Raw genomic sequence first — 21,797 nt, 5'->3', positions numbered from 1 at the left:
TATCTAAAAAGTCAGAGCTGTAAATTAAAGTCTCCCTCTGACAGAGTATGGCTGAAATAAACAAATTCTAAACAACCCAAATTCAAAATTAGAACTTCTTACTGCATTAATAAGGACAGACACTGAACAGCATTATTCCGGTTTGTGCAACATCCCTATTTCTTCACAACACAAGAGACAAGTGCCTTAGAAACAAACTAAAGACAAATAGGAATAACAAAGCAGCAAGAAAACATTGGACCCGTGATTGTCAGAGGGACGAGAACCTCTTCATAAATAAATTTAAGATCTCTTTGTAAAGAAATTCAGCATGGAAATGCAGCACACCATTAACAAGTGAAATGCTGCTCTTTAAGTAAACTGATCAGTAAACTATGAGAATTTCTCTGTTATTTGATTGGATTTCTCGAGGACAAACCTTTTAAATTTCAAAACAACTTTCTCACTAAGGAAGAATTCTGCTTCTGAAACAGTCTTGACAGTTCATCTCTTTTTACCCACAATGAAACGTACAGGCCAAATAACCTTATATAGATAGTTACGTGTCACTTGCAGAGCAAAAATAAGAAAATGGGAGAGTAGTGTTTCTACTCTGCAGGCCAAAACGTTTCATAAGGCGAGGACACCGCCAGGCAAGTGGTGGGTCAGTTTGTAAACTCCTGACATAAAATGTGATTCACTTTCTTACAGAATATATTACCATAACTCCTACCACCCTTTCTACTTCACCTTCTCTTGCTAATCTAAATTCAATAAAACAACTGACTACATTTTTTTTTCTCCTATACTATGTGACTCCTATGTTATTAGCCTTGACTGTACAGTAAAAATACAAAATACATAAGACTGTAGATGGCAAGCATGATATTAAGACAAAAGTATGCTGTTTGTTTGAGGAGGTAAAATTTGTCAAACAGAGAGACTTACAATTTCCAGTGGTCTTTTCTGTATGTGCAGGCCATCATCTGACAATTCCTTCTTGAATCCCTGGGCCACTAGGCGAGAGGAGCTCCACAGCGTCACAGAGGAGTCCTTCCTAAGAAGTGAAGCCACAGACAGAGTTACAGCATAGAAAAGATAATTTCTGTCTTCAAGGGAAAGTCAACAATCAGTTCCACATACTTCATATTGTATGATTATTACTTTTAACTCTTGATTTCTTTTTAGTAAAATCTTGTTCTTTTGAAGGAAATTTTATCGTTTACATTGATAAATGTACTAAGGAACAGAGCTTCTAAAGTCATTCACCCAAAACTTTTTGATCCAAGATTACATTCACCTTTGACCAAAAATATCATTTGTTTTTTAGTGGTTCCACCTTTTATTCTTAACATTAAAAAAAAACAAAAAACATTGTTGGGAGAATATTCATTTGGAAAAAAGACAATGAAACACAATCTTCATAAAGTTCAGGATCCGGAACTTAGAGCAGTGTCCATGCCGTACCAGCAGCCAAAGAGAAAACCGTATACTATAAGCCTGCCCAATGCTTGAAGCAATTAGGAGAAAATTAGCAAAACCCTAGGCAGCGAGCCATAAAACTCTATGAGCCAGGAGGATCTTCAGTGATCAGAAGCTCTTTTACTAAGTACTGGGACATCCATTTCAAAATAAATTAGAAGAAAAAGACTAAACACAAATAAAAAGATCTCCTCCGCCAGCATCTAAACATGCCAAAAGCAAAACAAACACATTTCCTATTCAAATGACAATACAGGGAAAAGATATTTTGAATTATTTTTGTTTCCATCAAACTCAATCCAAAAAATTATTGCACGGCAAAATTACTATCAACCAAGTAACTTGTAATTAAAAACAGCCATGCAGTGGTGCACTGAAAAACCAATAGAAAGTACTCACAAAGTACTGATAGCTATCTTGTTATACTTGTCCACTTGCTCATTGGTGATCATGAGACGATTCTCGGAAAGCTTCTCCTCCTGGACTGGATCTAAATGAGAAAAATGCCAGACAAATAGTCAGCAGTTAAGATACAGTTGAGATGCTAATCACATTGCGCAACGGCAGTGGGATTTTAGTAGTAGCGGGGGGTTCCCCGCTGGGCGCCTTATCACGCCGGGGTCACGGGGGTCAGCTCCCTGTCGCCACTCTGTCTGGGTCGACTTAATTTTTGGTACTTTTCAACGTACAATTTTAGGTGTATCCTTGTATTTATGGTAATTCTTATTTAGGGCACCCAAAGCATGCATTTCTGCTCTTGAGACTCAGAAAAGAACGGACGTTGTAAGTTGTCTGGTTATTTCGTTAGACACACTGGAGTCGGCAACGCTAAATTGTAATTTTTTTGGGACAAGCGCGAATGAAAAAAAATTAATATAAAAAAAAGGCCTCGACAAAATCTGTCGAATTTTTGGAAAACGAACGACATAGCATTGGCGCAGATACTCAGAAAAGATGGTATCTGCGCATGTAATAGAAAGCAGTGATTTTGTAACTTTATCCATCGGGCAAACAATTCGCTATGAAGTAATTCCTCCGAATACAACTTTATGTGTCTAATATAATCGTGAATATTCGCATACTTTCTCGAAAGTTTATAAAAGTTACCATGAAGTTTCTCTATGAAAAGTACAAATCGATTTTAGTGCCAGAATACATCTTCAATGTAATACACGAACAGTATCTGTTACACTCCCGAAATTCCTTACTTGTCTTAAAACGGTAAGTCTAGCGGTTTTGTAAGTTGACTGAATAATAGGGATGACTTCTCGTAATTGGGTTATAAGAATAATTTCCAGCTTTCCAGGGACACTGAGTCAGCACCAGACTTTTCCAGCTTTATTTTTCGTTTCTAAGACCATTTGCAATAACTGACAATGTGACTGATTTCTTTACATTCATAATTGTGTCCGCGCATACAGTCGAACCTGCCCTGACGGCCACCTCTATAAGACGGCCACCTGTACAAACGGCCACTTTCCATTTCCCCCCTTGCGTTTTTTCTATATAATTTAACTGTGTAAAACGGGCACCTGTCCAACGCGGCCGCGGCCACAAAAATTTAACACACAACCCCAATAATACCTGTCTAAGACGGTCACCTTAGTGAATCCATTACGTTTTGTCATAAATTGTGCATTGGCCCCTGGCGTTGTGGGCGAGCCGTCATAATTCAATCACCTGTCGTTGTTGTTAGGTAGTCCCTCCAACCGATCATGTTGCGTAGGCCCCTCCCACTGTTGACCAATAGCTACCAATTTTCAGCTGCAGGTGAGTTAGCGTGTGATCCCTCATAACCCATAAGCCCCGCCCAGAACTCATACACAAATCGTAAGTGAGATGAGTGGTTACTGTTTACCCAGTCTGTAACAAAGTAACAAAGGACGTCAACATGAACTTGTTACAGAAGCGTGCCTCGTTCTCCGAGTGGTGGCGACCCATGTGTTTATTTTAACATGGCACTCGGTCTTCCTTGTCTGATACATTTCGTTTTATTGTCACCATTGTGCAAAATCAGCGACAAAATAAAAATTACAAACGAAATACAAACCAACAGCAACAACATCAACAAAGACAACAACAATGGGGCTACTTTCGATTGGGGCCTCAGATGGGAATGGTTTGTTTTCTTTATCTTGATCAGTCCTGCCTAAGACGGCCACCTGTCTTATGCGGCCACTTTTCTCCTTGACAATGGGTGGCCGTCTTACACAGGTTTGACTGTATTTCCTACAACAAAAACTAAAAGAATGAGTGTGTAAGCTGTCACTATTTTTATTCCATACAAGAAGTTTATTTTACTCATGTATTTACACGGTTTTGTGTGTTTTTATAATCGCTTATATTATATCTTTTTAGTTGTATGCAGGCTGCCACAGACACAGCCTGATTCATGAACAAACGCAGCGTAACTTTCTCTTGTTTAATAAGAGCTAACGCTGATCGTCTTTAGTTAAAAAATGCAGATGTGCATCTTTCTTCTCTTATAACTTGACTATTACTACTCACGTGGATTCAAGATTTCTCATGGCAAAAGACATGATATTCGTAGTCAGTTTAACACAGATTTTGGAGAAATCAGTCTTACCTTTATAAAATTAACAATCATTTATTCATAAGTTTGTAACTAAAATAGGACAAATTGGGTCCTCTACAAACACTTGTCTAGAACAAAAACTAAGGCAGAGAAATTAACCATTCTAACGCAGAATAAATCTCAAGACATTGAGCTTTTAGTACATCCACGTAACGGTTTGTCGTGTTGGATGGGGAAGAAGTTATATCGCTTTAAACATAGTCAAAAATGCGAACTTCCTAACCGACACCGGCAAAGTCGCTTTAGGGCTCATTAACCCCTTGACCCTGAACCGGGGAGCTCCGGTGGGCTGCTGAGTCACGCTAACTAAAGGTAACAGAATCGGGCGAAAAGTGAGGCTGTGATCAGCACCATAAATGTATTGCTTCCTTAGAAACAGATTAGGACAAATGTAACAACAAAAAAGTAGAAGTAGCTGAGATACCACAACCCTCAAAACACCACAAGCACATGGAATACAAATTCAGTCTAGCCCACACATATTGAAATTAGTACATCAAAAAGATTTCTGCGACCCGCTGATTTCACTATGTGCTTACTAGGCTGTAGACTAACAATACAAAAGTAATTGCATCTAAAGACTGTGTCCAGCTAAACATAATGTAGTAGTCTCATTAACAGGAGAGCAATGCTATTGTTATGACTATGACACAGCCAAGAAAAGCAAAACAGTAGGCAGGAACAATCTTTCAACCTCATCGTACACTGCAAGAAGTTCCACAAAGTCTCTTTGAATTTTTTTTGCTTTTTGAAAGGTGGCACCATTCAGACTGTTGGATGTGGGACACAGTATTTAGGTAGTGAACTATCTTGTGGAAAAAGAATAAGAGCAAAGGTAGTACTTAAAGAATTTCATTTAAAAAACCAAAAAAACTTCTTCTGTGCCAGTTGAGACATCTATATTATATCATACATAATGTGAAGGAGGCATTTTAAGGGTGCAAACCTTCAAGTAATACACAGTCTTCAATGTGACTGAACAATAGCTCAATATGTGAACTGCTAAAACTAGAGATTAAAATACCAGATTTGTCAAGATATGAAAAAAAGTGTAATCAGAGAGAAAAGACAATGACAAGAAAAATAAACATCAAAATAACATGGACCCCTTACCCTGCAGCATCCAAAAAACTTTTGAAGAATCCTTTAACTTCTCAAATTTCTTCTCAATCATTGAGAGGTTAGCTGGAATAAAAGAAAACACACAGACGTAGATATTCAGTTTGACTGTCAGCATAAAGCAGCAATCTTAAAATAAACATAACCCAAAGTTTTTCCCTTTCTTTTGGGCAACAAGTTGTCTTATCCAAACTTTCAGGTTATGTAAATCACTGAAATGAACCTTGAAATAAGTTTTCAATAGAAGGTAAAGGGATAAAGAAAATTATTTGAGAAAAGACAGAGAAAGCTCACAAAAAAGTCAATTTTTAAACACAGACTTTTATAAAGAAATTATTTTTTTTAACTCATTAAAAAAAACCTTTGACTCAGCAGGTTTTGCAAGTAGCCTCCTCATTTGCCCTGTCAGGCTCTGAAAAGACGTCTTTTCTTCTTCTTTGTCTTTGAAGGCATATTTAGTTTTTCACCCAGAAAAAAAAGGCAAATTACAAAACATGAAGAGAACTAGCCTGTCTATAAAACATTGTACCTTGTACTTTAATGTACTCTAATTCTAGCTTTAAGAATATGAATTGAAAATAATAAGCCTAGTTGCTAGTAGCAAACACCAACCTTGAAAATTGTTCAGAGCATCAATGCTTCCATTGAAAGTCTTGATGGCCCACTGAAAGTAGATTTAGTTTTTATATAATATAGCTACAGAATATCAAAGATCTTAGACAAATGGGGAAAAATGACACATCTCAACAATGAATACATAACAGAATTTGGAAATGACTTTGCAAATCAAACTTACACCAAATGATAACATTGATCCTTCACTGTTCATAAAAATGATGGACAAAAAAAGTTTCTCCACGAGAAACAAATGGAACTTCATAACATCATTCCAAACAAGAGTTTGCAGCTATTACAACCACAGTAGCACACTATTAGTGGCTAAAGCATCACGTCAATGCTTCTAGATAAAAGATAAATTGTCCACCAATGGAAGAATAAAGTTATTATGCAAAAGGGATGGGCAGGTAGCGGGACCCAGTACCGGAACTCCCGGTCCTACCGGAGGAGGTGTTAGTACTGGCACCAGGCCTCCAATACCGACACCAATGGTTTTTACCGGGCCCTGGAAGTGTGCAGTGTGTATTGACAATCATAAACAAAGTTGGCTTTAAGTTTAAATATGGCGTCAAATCAGGTTCTACGCAAGCCACTTCGTTTATTTTGATATGCGGATTCCAAAAATTGTAAAATATTTTAGCTGCGATAAATATTTAAAAAATTCTGCAGGCAAAGTTTAATCGCGCGCGCCGTCAAACTTCAAAGGGATTTTGCGTCACAGCTCGCGATACTGGTGGCTCTCGACACCCAGTGCCGGGACAGGCACTACAATGCAGGTGAAAGAAACCTAAGTTACATTTACAGAAAGAATGACACAGTTGGATTCAACAAGGATGGAAATTTTGTGACACAGACTCAAAATTAACTGACATTTACAAAAAAGCACAGAATTTCCCCATTTGTTCGCTTACTGTTGCACTTCCAGTGACAATCACATTAGGCCGAGCGCCAGGTTGATCACTCTTCAGCCACTTTTCATAGACCTCATACATTGATGCATTCACCATTGGGTGCCAAAGAAAGTCCTGTGAAGTAACCAAGTATACACACCTTCTAAATCAGTAGAACAAATACAATCATCACATTTAAATGAGTCAATAATAAAATCCTTATAAATTTTCACGCCTTGCAAAAGAAATAAGGAAATAAGTTTTGCAAACTATCATCTCACAGTAGCTCACAGGTGAAGGAAAGCAAGCAGAAAACAAATTAAAGAAGGTAAACCCTCTTGCTTTTACTAGATTTTAGAAAGTAGGTAGAGGAAGGAAACAAGAACAGAGAGAGGAAACTAGCCATGGAAGAGGAAGAACAGCAAGCCATGGACAAGATAGACATGGGGGGAGTGAAAAATGTTGGAACAGCCTTCCCAAAATCTATATTCTATTGCAACAGTGCAATAGTTTTAAAATTATCTTAAGCAAACCTTGCAAACACTTTAAGTAAACACATAGAAATTGTGCAAATGAAAGAAACCGTAAATGCACTAAAGAATCATGTGGCAGGCAGGTAAAACATGTCGAGTCAAGAAGAAAAATGTTGGCATTTTAAATGTGTTCATTCACATTGAACACACAATCAACAAAAAGGAGGTTGAGCGGGATGATACTCTCCTTGTATGAAAGTAAAATGCCATGAGAGGACATGCACAAAAGTATTGAACAAGATATGGTTGAAAACTAACAATCTCAATTTATTATCTAACTGGGGTATGGTAATTGAAAATGGTAAAAGATAGATCATCTAAGAAGTCAAGTTTCCATCCAAATTCTCATGGAACTGAAGTATTTGAGAGTAGAATGTTGAGCCCTGAAATGTTACAAATAAAGAGGGAGAAAAAAGGGATTCAATGTTTTTAACTCATCCTTCAAGCATTTTTTATATAATTTAAGTGACAGCCGGACAGTGAATCTAAAACGTAGCTTTTGGTTCCATTTTCAACTTTATAACATATGGAAAAAAATCTATTCTCATTTTGACTTGCAGTTAATGAACAAAGAATGTTACAAGAAGCTTACAATTTTTATATTGATCTTATTGTCCTGAAAATGCAGGTCATGATGAGGTTTCCCGTCAACTCCTTCCACTCCCTTCTCAGTGATGAGCTCCACCATCTGTCCATACAGCTGCCGAATACGAGAGTCGCCCACAAAGGCAAAATGATTGTGGCCACCCCAGTAGGACACATAGTGCATGCAGGTCCTTGCATCTCTGCAACAAACCAAAATAGAGCACATTAAAATTCAATATTCTAAGTTAAAGAACATTGTCTACATAATGTAACTGTTCATAGACTGCATCGAACAGCCTACATTCAATATAATTATATTTTGAAAGTATAAAAGGAACAAAAATATGGCTTTTAACAATCTCACAATTTGCATTGAGGAAAACTTTGCAGACATACTAAAATCTGCTACGTAAAAAAAGCGTGGCACGAACATAAACCAAAAGGTGGAAACGTACGTTTTCGTGTACTTGTGCATCATACATCCATACGGTTGCCATGTGTTACTACCAGGAAAACGTCCCTCACTCATCAGCCACTTACAGGAATCATTCCCTGGGGAAGCAAAAGAAATTGGTTTGGTCAGGAATAAGAATTTGCCATCAAGAACATACATTATTTATATTCAGACTTAGTGGATTCAGATAAAATAAAGTAAGATTTAACCTTCAAACTACCATGATAACTATTGTAACTTATTGTTTTCGATAGTTCTACAGCACACTTGTTGTCATTTTTTACAAAAATATTCATCATAAACGTCCTCAGATGCCATATATATGCAGACTCTAATTCACTACCCTGTGTGACCATTTTGTATTGAGCGACAGCGGCACTTCCAGAAGAGGAATTGTCGAGCCTCATTATAACAAACACTGAGTTCATGAGATCGACAAGGATCAGAACATAATAGTTCAAAAACAAATCATCTAGGAATGCTGCTGGTCAATTGTTAGGAAACAGCAAGAGAATATAGAAATATATTAAACAATGGTTAATATAGGAAATTGGGGGGGGGGATTGAATCTTACTTTTTTGTCTGAATAAAATGTTGAAATCTGGACAACTGCTGAAGAACATATATACAGTCTTAAAACACACTTGTGGTAGGCCTACTATTGCCTACTATAGTAGTGTTACAAAATCACGAGACTCAAATTCATACTTTCATCTGAATAATTTGTAAAACAAAAAAAGTAGGGAGCACATTCAAGATCAGGAAACCACCTCTGTAACATTCAATCCCATCCTTTCCTTTATCAACCAAGCAAGGCTGGTAATAGTACTTAGTAGACACGTGTTGGGCACTCTTCAATACCAATGCTTATTTACTGTACTATAAAAAGCTAAACGAAGTGTATACAGACCCGGTAACCGGGAACAAAGTCACAAAGTATACAGACCCGGTAGGGGAAGTCTTATGTAATTTCGGAAAGTTTCAGCGCCAAGACCCAGTAGAGTGGTTTTTTTGTTTTGTTTCTTGGTAAGTGTTTTACGGCGCTCGCAACTGCATAGGTAATATGAGTGCGCGGGACACATTAAACTTTTTCAGTTGGTAGAAAATTTTGAATTTTGCGCGGGTGGCGGCCGAAGCCTACTTTTATCGATTCTAGACCACCAAAGGATCTTTAACGTGCGCAACTTGCACACGGGCCCTCCGAGATTTTTCGCCCTTGTCTGAGAAGGTTAGGAGTAGATCTTTCCTACCAGAAGATCAGGGGTGTGGCTGAAAGACAGCAGTAAGAAGGTTCCAAGGAGTAGCAGCAGAAAGGTTGCAGAAAGAGTCAGGAGCCCAGAGGAGAAAATTTTTCGGTCACTACCCGGATTCGAACCTTTGAATGAGAGGTGAACACTTTAACCTCTAGGCCACGAAAGGCCCCCCCCCCCCCCCCCCGGTAGAGTGTGTGTGTGTGTGTGTGTGTGTGAGAGAGAGAGATTCAAGATTCAAAATGATTTATTGATTTGAAAGGCCTTTGGCCCATACATCCACATATTTTAACATATGGTTCGGCAATTACATACATTGGTGCAGCACATTGGATGTTTAACATAAATTGGACATGCACGCCCACATACACGTATGCACGCACGCACGCACGCACGCACGCACGCACGCACACACACACGCACACACGCACGTGACGCACGCACATACACTCATACACACTCCTGCTCACACACATACATACATACATACATACATACATACATACATACATACATACATACATACATACATACATACATACATACATACATACATACATACATACATACATACATACATACATACATACATACATACATACATACATACATACATACATACATACATACATACATACATACATACATACATACATACATACATACATACATACATACACATACATACATACATACATACATACATTCATATGATCAAATAGAAATAGAACTTCCACACAGTGCTATGAATGAGGCAGCGAGAGAAATCGGGACATGTTTCACTCTGAGAAGTGAATACCATTGTCTTTTTCATACACATATACATATAAAATAGTACCCATTACAGTAGATACAGAGTTACATATGCGAGTGAATATCTTTTCCCTAGGACAGACGTGTCCGTATAACAACATAATTTAGGAATGAGATTATCTTTTTAGAATGGACTTCATCTGAACAGACTAATATGCCATTGAGCTTAGACATTGGCTCTTCGGGAGTCTGAAGTCTGACGCACTCTGGTAAAAGCTGCTCTCGTATTTCATTATATCGTGAACATCTGAACAATACATGGAATTCATTTTCTACATACTTTTCATCACACTGGAGGCAACGATTACTGTCGACAATGCCCAACCGGAACAGATTATTTTTCAACGACAAACTGAAAGTTCTGAGTAATGCAAGGATCCTTCTACCTCTTGCAGAGATGGTGAATGAGAGGTACGGTGCAGGGCTTAACGTAGGGTGGAAGTCCAGGTACTCAGGATAAACGCCAGACACCCTAGAACGCCAGTCCTGGTGACTAATATTTATAAGTCTTTCCTTTACTTGAGATAGGAAAATATTCTTATCACCAACATTTTGAAAAATCCACGCATATCCAAACCCTATTGTACATAAAAGTTTCCTCATGTCAGTGGCCCAGCTGTACCGATTATTTTGGTCATGTGCATACGCTTGCAAATAGCATTTCTTAGCATACCTATTATTATCCATTACCAGTAATTTATACCAATATTTTATTGCTCGTAGATGATAAGTGGCATACAAATAATGACGTCCACATTCCCCCATTGCCAAAATGTTTGCGGACGTTCTACCAATGTTTAGGACGGCCTTGCAGAATTTAACGTGCACCTGCTCTATTTTATCATACTTCTTCACCCCCCATACTTCACAACCGTACAAAAGTAATGGCTTAATTTTGATGTCAAAAATGTTGAACAAAGTTTGGACATTCAAGTGCTCATATCTTTTACTTAGACATATCACTCTGGACGTGAGCCTTGTTGCTTTACAACATAAGTTTTCTATACATTTTGACCATAACAAGCGGGAAGAAAATATCACTCCTAGGTAGCTTATGTACGTGGTTACGTTTATGCTTTTCTTTTTGTAAAACCATTTTTCAGAGCTCTTTAGCACGCCTCCATTTCTAAAAACAATCATCTTTGTCTTTTCCAAATTTACAGACAGTCCCCACTGGTTACAATACTTCTCCAACAATTGATCTTCCTTTGCATGTCTACAATATTATCTGAAAATAAGCACATGTCAGCTGCGTACATTAAATTGCGGGTTTGTTCATCATTGCTTAATAGCTCAACTCCTTTAACATCACTGTTTTTCAACATCAATTCAAATTCAGAAACATACATATTGAACAAAAGTGGGCTAAGAATACATCCTTGACGAACACCAGACAAGCAATTAAAATATTCCGTAATTTCATGCTGGCCAGTACGGACAGAGCACATAACTTCCGAGTACATACTTTGTAGTAATGTTAACATTTTCCCTCTCAAGCCTCTTTTCCTCAAGACTGCCCACAGTTTTTCATGGGGGACGCAGTCAAATGCTTTGGAAAAATCAACAAAAAGTACATAGAAGCGCCCACGTTTCTTTGAAAGGTACTTTTGGACTATTGATTGAAGCGAGAAGATATGATCGATAGTGCTATAACCTTTACGAAACCCTGCTTGCGATTCGGGAATTACTTTGGTCTGCTCGGCCCATTCCGCTAGTCGTGAATGCAATATACTGGACATTATCTTGGATAATATATTTAGAAGTGCAATGCCCCTGTAGTTGTTTGCATCTGAAGGACTTCCTTTCTTGAGGATAGGATGTATTAGTGCTTGACACCACATTTTTGGGTACTTCCCTGTGTTAAAAATGACATTAAACAACAAACACAGGTATGTTATCAAGGAAGGACATGCATTAGAATAGAATTCAGGACCAATCCCGTCACATCCGCTAGCCTTTCCTTTCTTCAGTTTTCTCAGAACACTTTGAACTTCAGAATTCGTGATTTCATTATCATACAGGTATACATTTGTGTCTAAATCCTCATTTGTTAAAACTACTTCATGATCAACTTGTGTCTGTAATAAATCCTCTGATGATTCATTATTTCTGGGATTTAGCAAGTCTTTAAAATGACAATAAAATTGCTCTGGTGTGGCCTTAGCCGCATTAAATGAGCCATGAGTACGCATCATTTTATTAACCTTTTGCCAAAATGATTTTGATCGTTTATCAGTAAGGTCTTGTTTTAAACTTTCTACTGTCTGGGCATCACAGATTTTCTTTTTTAACGCACACATCTCCTTAAAGTCTTTCTTTGCTTCAAGGAATTTATCCAGATCATTTGAGCTGTTTGTTCTGTGGAAATCGTGGAGGTGAAGATATTTTACTCTCTTTAGCCTTTCACATTCGTTATCCCACCACAATGGTTGATGAAGCTTACTATGCTTTCCTTTCTTTTGCTTATTGGTTTGCATGTCTCCTGCTGATATTTTAATGCATTGTTGTAAAACATTACAGGCAGAGTCGACATCATTGAGACTTAAATATGACAAAAACATATCATGTTCTTCATTTAATAATGATTCAAGCTTTTCAACATAAGTGCTTCTCATTGTTTCTTTCCACGTGAGCCGCAACAACCGGCTAAGTTCAATCTCACATTCAACATTTTCACTAGTGTCATCATGTTCAATGTAAATTTTAAACAACACTGACAGTGGGAAATGATCTGAGTCTGGCCTTGGCATGACAGAAAAACTAAAGATCTTCTCAAACATTCCCTTGCTCACAATAACATAATCAACAATTGTTTTTCCCTTATTAGCAATGCATGTGACATTCCCTTCCTCATCTCCCGGTGTCCTGCCATTCGCAATGTACAATGAATTTTCTTTACAGAAACTAACTAATTGCTTTCCATAACTATTTGTAAAGGAAGCGTCCCGTGACTTTCTTTGGGTACAAATTTCTTCTAAAACATCATATGTTTCTTCAAAACCAGACAAAAGTTCATGTACGTTATTTTCAACAAAGTTATCATCTAGACGTCCTGTCCTTGCATTCAGATCCCCTCCGATTATCCACTCAACTTCTCCTAACTTATCGCTAATATCATGATATGTCTTCACAAGAGACTGTACACCTTTAACCGTTTCATTATTAAACACAGGCGAAAATTCATGAGGGAGGTAGGGGAAGCATAGGACCACTTTACGATCTGTTTGTAAACAGGTCTCCTTCAACAGTAAACAAACACATTCTTTCATAGAAATTTCTAGCTTTGTGACTTGGGTCCCTAACGACCGACGAACAAAAACAACAACACCCCCACCTAACCCGTGCTCACGTTTGCAGAGTAAATATTGTACTGGGGAAAAGCGAGGAGCAATTTTTCTTCACTACATGAGTAGACCTCAGAGCAAGCAAAAATGTCATACGACGAACAAAAGTGGACAAAATCAAGGTTAAACAATTTTTGTGATATGCCATGAACATTCCAACACATAATTTTTAAAAACATTGCTTGGGTGTTATTTATTGTTGTTGCAAGTCTGGGCCGGCCGTGTTCCTATTCTTTTGCTGTTGTTGAAGCCAAAGACTGACCCTGCTGTCTCCTTGTGGCCACACCACCGTCCCTGCCCCCCGTTGCCTCACCACCGCTCCCCGACTGACTGCGGGTGACCCTCTGTTGCTGTCGTTGCCCACGGGGCTCGGGTCGGCGCGGTTGGCTGTTGTCCTGTGGTGGTGACTGCTGGCCGTGTTGTGTTTGTGTATGGGTGACGTCTTCCACGTGAAGTCTTCCATTTTTAAAAAAACCACGTTTCCCCTTTGCTCTCAGGTCTCTAAGTTCTTCTCTTTGCCGCGGTGTGAGATCACCGGCGACACTCACCCCCTGCTCCTTTAGGTCCTCTCTTGCACCCAAAACAAGGAATTTGTCCTCCGCATATTGGAATCTTGCAATAATGGGCCTGGGGCGGTCCTTCTGCCTCTTGGGCCCCACTGTGAGAGAGAGAGAGAGAGAGAGAGAGAGAGAGAGAGAGAGGGAGGAGAGAGAGGGAGGAGAGAGAGAGAGAGAGAGAGAGAGAGAGAGAGAGAGAAAGAGAGAGAGAGAGACAGAGAGGGAGAGAGAGAGAGAGAGAGAGAGAGAGAGAGAGAGAGAGAGAGAGAGAGAGAGAGAGAGAGAGAGAGAGAGAGAGAGAGAGAGAGAAGCTGTGGCCTCTTCCCAACACCTCTTCCCCCAGCGAGCCAAGAGTGCGAGATCGCAACGCGCAGTCTCATTAGTAGACATAATTAAATTAACTTTGCCTCCGGCAAGCTCAGCTCAACTTAATCATTCTGTTCATGTATACCAATGAAGCGGGGTGAAGAATGGATAAAGATGAATGAGAGACTGCAGGGAGATTTTGGGAAGGTAGTGATTACACTGAACAGAGAATGCAGAGAAAGAGTAGGGCAGCTCGGCAAGGGCAGTAAGTAGATTGTCTATAAAGTGTAGTGTAGTGACTAGACAGGGTTCCCCTTTACGCACAATTGTGCGTATATTACCCCTTAAACCTGCAGATTTCCCCCTTAAAGTTTTGGTGGTGCGTGAGCTTTACCCTTTATAATTTCATTTCGGAGGTATGCATACTCTTTAAGACGGTGGTGTGCGTGTGGCAAGCATCATTTCCCCCCTTCTCTAGGCCTACCCCGAAGCCGAGTCAATGATTTGACATCACACTCACACGAGTCACCTTTTGTCTGTGACTCTGTGTCAAGTCAGGAGCAGTCGACCTACTTATCAGCTGCGCTGTTTCCGGCGACACCGGCTTGCTTCAGCAGAGAAGTTCTGCCCCCATTCTGGTCGCTCACATTTGCCGGTGTCGTGCCTTGAGTTTATCCCTGCCGTGAGATTACTCCCATCCTTCTTTAACACACTAGTTAACATGAATTGTCCGCCATCAAAAGTCTGGAAAGACTGGAATGTAGACCCTGGGATGGCTCTGATAATAAATCAATTTTCAAACCTGCCACTCGGCCCAATTTAATCGGGACCCAAATTTCAAGAATCCTGATTTTTCCCGATTTTGACAGCATCTATCCCGATTTTTATTTATTTTTTGTTGTTGTTTTGTTCTGTCTGTTGCACCGGATTTTTCTGAAATCTTACTCTGCCTTCTTTTCTGTTGTGGGAAGTACTTGTTAAATTTTTGTTAGCAGAAACTCGGGAGCAGTATTTTCCGAATTTTAAAATTTAAAAAATATTTCAGTAGACGGCTTTACGGCGCTCGCAACTGCATAAGGTCATGAGAGCGCCAAGGGGTGGGTGTTAACAGAGAAGTCCTTACAGGGAATCAGACTTACTCTGCTCACCTCTCTAGCTTCAACAGCACAAAGTCTGCTTCGACTATCAAGGCACCCTGGAAATAGCAGGTCACAAGAGTGTGACAAATATATAAAAAAAAAGTACAGGAAAATGACAATAGTGAGGATTAGGAAAGAAAAAGTTCCGTGTTTTAGTTCAGGCACAGTTATGAGTGTGACATGATGAATCGGCCCATTTACAATTCTACTGTGCTTGAACGAGAAATGTCCCCCCTTTGGGAATGGCCTAAAGACACTTCAGTCAGTGGCACTGCCCCGTGGTTTTTTTTCCGAAATGTCGATGCCGAATTAAGTAATTGAGTCAACAAAAGTTGCATTGAATCTTTGCTCGCACTTGTTATTTCAACTAATACGGAAGTGGAAGTAGAATCTAGTATTGATTTGGCATTCCGACTTGGGACATTCTCAAGATCTACTTTCGCTTTTGTTTCCACTCAGAATTCTTCAAATTGTGACAAACAAATTATCAATATTATTCGTAGTTCTGCTATTACTTTCAAAACAAGCTTTGTCCGAGTTCTGGTTAGTCGGGCCCGTCATCAAGACCCGTCAGTAAAACTGTTTCAATAGTGCATTCGCATCACGTGACTTGACTTCGGAGTGTGAGTTCCGCGTGTGTCGGGGACCGTCGTTGATGGGGTCAATTTAAGTTCATGCACACCGGTTGAAGCGTCTTTTGGGACTTATCCGGGGGGGAGGGTAAAACACTTGGACTAGGAGAGCTTGACGTGATATTTCAGGATATAAAAAAAAGAAAGATAAAACACGATTTGTCGTTGATCCCGATTTATTTTCTCACGAAATCCCGATTTTTTCCCTCCACTGAGATCCTGACTTTTAGATTTCATAGAGTGGCAGGGTCTGATTTTCTTTGTGTATTACAGTCGGAATTGACCCTTTTGGCTTGTCAACTTTGTTCTATTTTCTATAGGCCCACCCACCACCACCCTTCCCCTGTCCAAATGGACACAACTCTAATTCTAGTCAATATTACTGATATATTTCTTGTTGTTACAATGAAACCTTATGTTAATTAAAATCGTATGTATTCAATCATCGAAGTGGCTAGCCGTACTTAAGTATGGCTAGACTGCCAGTCTAGCCGTACTTAGATCTAGGTTTGGCCCTATCGACTCAAACCTGTTAAGTACACAGGTCTCATTAGATCTAGATTTAGTAATTATTCAGGTTCAAATACATGCAAGTCAGTAAGGCACCTTTTGGTTTTGTCTGAAATACAAATACTTTAGGCATTGCAAACTAAAAATTTCATTTACAATTCAGCCATCAATATTAAGTACGGCTAGCCTGACAGTCTTGCCATCCCTAAGTACGGCTAGCCTGGCTGTCTACCCGTACTTAAGTACGGCTAGCCAAGAAGTCTAGCCGTATTTAAATACGGCTAGACTGCCAGTCTAGCTGTACTTATCTTAGGCCCTATTAACATTAGAAAACAGGAGGTTTATAATACATGCACTGTCATTTTAAAAAGGCACCTGGTTTTGTCTCTAATACAAATACTTTAGGTACTGCAAACAAAAAATTTATATTTACAATTTAGTAGGCTTATTTTTTTATGGTCAGTGTAGCCATCATATTAAGAATAAGTACGGCTAGCCCAGCTGTCTAGCCGTACTTAAGTCATTAAGTACAGCTAGCCTCTTCCTTCAATCATAGTTGAGCAATTGCCAAAACGTGAGACTCTCTTGAGACTCAGTGGTTCCAAAATTTTTTTCTTACCAATTTGACTCCCTTTTCTGTCAGTCTCAGATTGACATTTAGAACTCATATTCCTAGAGTATCAGAGCAAGGAGATGTAGGGTTTTGGAGATATGGGTCTATTGGTTTGGCAACCACTGTATTTCTTGTATGTAACAGTGATGACAAAAACAGATAAGCAGCAAGGCAAATTATAGACTTTAAATTCCATTTGTTTAGTAAACAAACACTTTGTACACTATGAACTCCATTCATAATGGTAATATGAATGACAGGCATTGTAAAAATGACGCAGTGCATAGAACATGTCATCACTGTTATGTACAAGAAAGGATACACATTGGACATTATCATTGACAACACATCACAATCGTGAAAGGCTGTATAAATACAGTTATCAAAGCCTCAGCACCAGAAAAACACATGTGTAAAACAATTTTTTAACTAATATGAGGCAAAAGCACAAAATCAATGGGGCTGACTTGTGCTATAACAGTGATGACAAACATGATGACACAATGTACAGGAAAAGACAAAGTCATGCATCCAGAGAGAAATGCACACTTTAAGAATTAAAAAAAACCCCAGGAGTGGTTTCTTTTGCTTTGAAACAGATATCAGGTCATCAAAGACAGTAGACAATCACAATTACGTTGCTAATTATGACAAACAGTACTCGTACATAACAGTGATGACAAAACATACTGGGAAAAGGTAAAATCATGCCTATAAATAAAGAACAAATTTGCACATGAGATACATAGATCAATAAAGGCGTATTTTGTTTCTAAATGAATCTTGCATGCATGAAATATATTTTGAAAACTTATATAGCAATATATTAGCAATTATGAAAAAATATTACTTGTACACATAACAATGATGACACATTGACACAATGTATTGGAAAAAGGCATTCACGCCAACAAATAACAAATGTGTACTTTTGAGTTAGACAGATAAACAAGGACATGTTTGTCTATTTGTTTGAATAAAAAGAGCACACATGACTTTAAAAATGTTTGCTCTTAGGACAATGTAATTTCTAGTATGTCAGTCAGTCTTGTACGGCTGCATGACGACACCCCAAACGTCATCATTAAGCACAAAAGCTAAATTTATAACCACAGAAATGATCCATCTCTCAAAGTTTGTTCACACATCACACTCTTGTTCCAGGAATCCAACGTAAACCCCGCAATTTCACTAAAATATCAATAGGGTAGCCTAAAAACACGCAAAACAGTCCAGTACGTCACATTCAACGCAAGATTCTTGTGCATAACCGGAGGGTGACGGCAATGACTACTTTCGTTTTTCTCTTTCCCCCGATGCTTCCGCAGTTCTGGGGAAGCGGGTAAGGGGAAGTCACTCAAGAAAACAATTATATCTGGGCACTGTTGATGATCCGTTCAAAACAAAAGTAGGCTAAAATTCGGACTTCTGGTATGTCGAAAAGTGACGCCATTAACGGCGAATGTTAAACAGCCGACCGAAATCGTAGATCTAGGAACCCGATGTTCCTTTCGCGCATCGCGAATTTTGAACTATTGATATAAGCGACGAAAAGCAAAAAGATTTAACCAGCTGTGGTGATTCTACTGAAAAATAATGGTGTTTTCTGAAACACCTAGTCCGTGACGACACCACTGACGCACAAGTGATCCGAATTATTCGTTTATTTGCAAACAAATAAACCAATTTCTTGAGCAAGTGGACCTTTCTTGATCACAAATAGCATAGAATCAAAGCACAGGTTAAAAAAAAACACCCAAAAATATTAAATTTTGGACATTTTTGGAAGTTTGCATTGGTGTGCTCAAAATGACAGTCCAGGAGTCACCAAAAAAACGAACATTTTTGGCAAAAAATTTACAAACTCAAGATTGTAAAGCTGACACTGGGTCTGAAACTGCTAATGCAGGTTCTACATCCTATATTTAACATATGTAAAAGTTTTGGAGGAATAAATACTAATGCATCACATTTTATCATGCACACTAATGACTAATGTGAGTCGTGAGATGTGTGTTTTTCCCCACATTTTGGCAACGGCTCAGTCGAGGTCACTCTGTGTGTGTCTGTAAATGTGCGTGTGAGTAAAATGTTTACATACAAACATTCTTACTATAAAATTAGGAGATAATTGATTTTTACCCTTTAAGTTTCTAAAACAAGGGTTTAAATACCCCTTGTTTGAGATAGAACACCCAAAGCCAAAGGGTGAATAAACCTCTTACTCTTAAAAGAAAAAGTTGTCCTGAAAAGGGGAGCCCTGCTAGAGTAGGCCCGCATCACCGCGCTACTGTTTTGGTGCGCAACCCCCGGTCTCCTGCTTTGTTTTGGATAAGAACAGCGAAAACGAGGTCATTTTCTGTGAGCATGCGCAGAATGCAGCTTATTTCACTTTCGTTTTGGAGGTTCCTGTCAACACACGTGATTCTACGGTGTCGGAAAGTTTTACCCCTTCATATTAATGGTTTTCGTAACCGGTATCGATCAATTTACTAAGCGCTTGAGTAGTCGATTATTTAGCACATCTAGCTAATCTAGCTCTAATGTATCGTAGAATGTATACTAGAATCGATAAATACTATCGCAGGCTGCTTCTTAATGCCCAGGAACGTGTTAGATAGGGTTGCGCACTGAAGCGGACCAAATTTGGGCAGTCCGATTCGTGCGCAATATCGGCTTTTTTGCTATTTGGCATTGATAGTGTGGCTTCTAGGCCCTTTGTTTGTTTTACTTATTAAGTTATTTCTCTATGACCTGCATTGTGCACTGAAACAGACTGTTTTCCTTCCATTTGGATGCATTATATTGCCATTGGAAGATGATAAGTTAATGTATTCATGTCAAAATTAATTAATATGGAAATATAATCTCCAAAATGTTCAATTTCTTCTTTTCATGTCTTTTTCTTCTTCTTTTTTGCCCTTTTCCTTAAAGAATACTAGTCTAGGTATAGTCTAATTCTTGTTTTCTTCTTTCACTTCCTTGTGTCCACAGCACCTTTCTTTTTCAATTTCTTCTTTTCACGTCTTTTTCTTCTTCTTTTTTGTCCTTTTCCTTCTAAAATACTAGTCTAGGTATAGTCTTATTCTTGTTTTCTTCTTTCCCCTTCTTGTGTCCACAGCACCTTTCTTTTTATCCATTATCAAAACACATACACAAGGTGTAAGGAAATCTCCTGTCAGGGGGCGCACAGCTCCCAAAAAGAACACGCCTAATTGACCTTGGCCTTCCATTATGGTCAGTACAGGAACTTCTTGCAAGGAAAAGAAGACAAAGCAAGGATAGAGAAAGATGAAAAGTGTCAGAAAAGAGCTAGATCTAGATCTAGAGCTGTAAACATGGTACTATTGCGCACCAAACAAGACGATATGTTGCACCAAACCAGAAACCTTGCGCACCAAACCAGACACACGTTACCAAACAAACACCACCACAACATATAGAATTTTTAAACTGCTGTTACAGTAATGCGCTACACCGTATAGAGAGGAAGTTTTTCTAACTTCTGGTGAAAAAATCATGAAGATCGACCTGTAACTTCCAGAGATATCCACAAAAGATCGCTTACTGTATATCGCACCACAGGATGTACTCTAGATCTAGAATATCTAGAAGATTTTAGATTTCTGAATCTCGAGATCTAGAACTAGATCTCGATCTATAGAGTCTAGATCTAGATCTAGACTCTAGCAGAAGAAATAAACTGTAGATATCTAGATCTAGATCTAGACAAGACTTGATTAAATGCGTAATCTAGTGAAGTGTGAAGGGACGATAGATAGTGGTAGGGGTCCAGTCCAAAACTCACCGTATCTAAAATGAAGACTTCCATGGTAAAGAACAAAAGCAATCACCATTGTCAATGCCACTAGTTTAGCATTCCCTACATTCAGATACTGGGTAATTTCCTTTGTGGCACTACTGGTGGTAGAACCACTTGTACTGCTAGTGTTGGCACTAGCAGTCGTGCCCGAGTCAGCCATGTTGTCTCGGATTGTTAGGATTTCAGTGTAAGTCTTTTGCGACTCGGGGTACAAACTACTTCATATGTCTCCGTAGCAGCAAACTGACGGTGTTCGAGCGCATCTCCGTTATTCACACGTCTTGTCTTCAGAGTGTTAAAAAAATTACTCCAAGTTTATCACCGTAACATGATTTCTCATCAAAAATTCTATTGTTACTCCTCTTGAGACAAGAGGGTTATGTACCTGCCGTACCACAGCCGCTGCCCCTGCTGCTGTTACTGTTGTTGCTGTAGGCCTAGTTGTTGTTGTTGCTGTGTGTGTGTGTGTGCGTGTGGTAGCCTATCCGTTCGAAATGTTCGGAGCCCCGAAGAGTGTGCTCTTCGCCAGGGCCACCGCCTCCCTTGGGTAGCGG

The 21,797-nt window shown here is 39.0% G+C and overlaps 1 protein-coding gene across 1 annotated transcript in view; it reads right to left on the bottom strand.

The window, feature by feature from the left end:
- LOC101848454 (N-acetylneuraminate 9-O-acetyltransferase) overlaps window positions 1-21,407 on the bottom strand; it is a gene marked incomplete in the record, with an annotated part of 38,987 nt that extends 17,580 nt beyond the window's left edge. The window contains 8 exon segments of the mRNA XM_013086152.2: window positions 928-1,036; window positions 1,861-1,951; window positions 5,171-5,242; window positions 5,789-5,840; window positions 6,706-6,819; window positions 7,810-8,002; window positions 8,258-8,354; window positions 21,229-21,407. Coding sequence (XP_012941606.2) covers window positions 928-1,036; window positions 1,861-1,951; window positions 5,171-5,242; window positions 5,789-5,840; window positions 6,706-6,819; window positions 7,810-8,002; window positions 8,258-8,354; window positions 21,229-21,403 — 903 coding nt within the window.
- Window positions 21,408-21,797: the final 390 nt, after the last annotated feature.

Source organism: Aplysia californica, unplaced genomic scaffold (assembly GCF_000002075.1).
Source record: "Aplysia californica isolate F4 #8 unplaced genomic scaffold, AplCal3.0 scaffold00440, whole genome shotgun sequence".
Classification (NCBI taxonomy): Eukaryota; Metazoa; Mollusca; class Gastropoda; order Aplysiida; family Aplysiidae; genus Aplysia; species Aplysia californica.
This window is presented reverse-complemented; position numbering and strand designations above follow the sequence as displayed.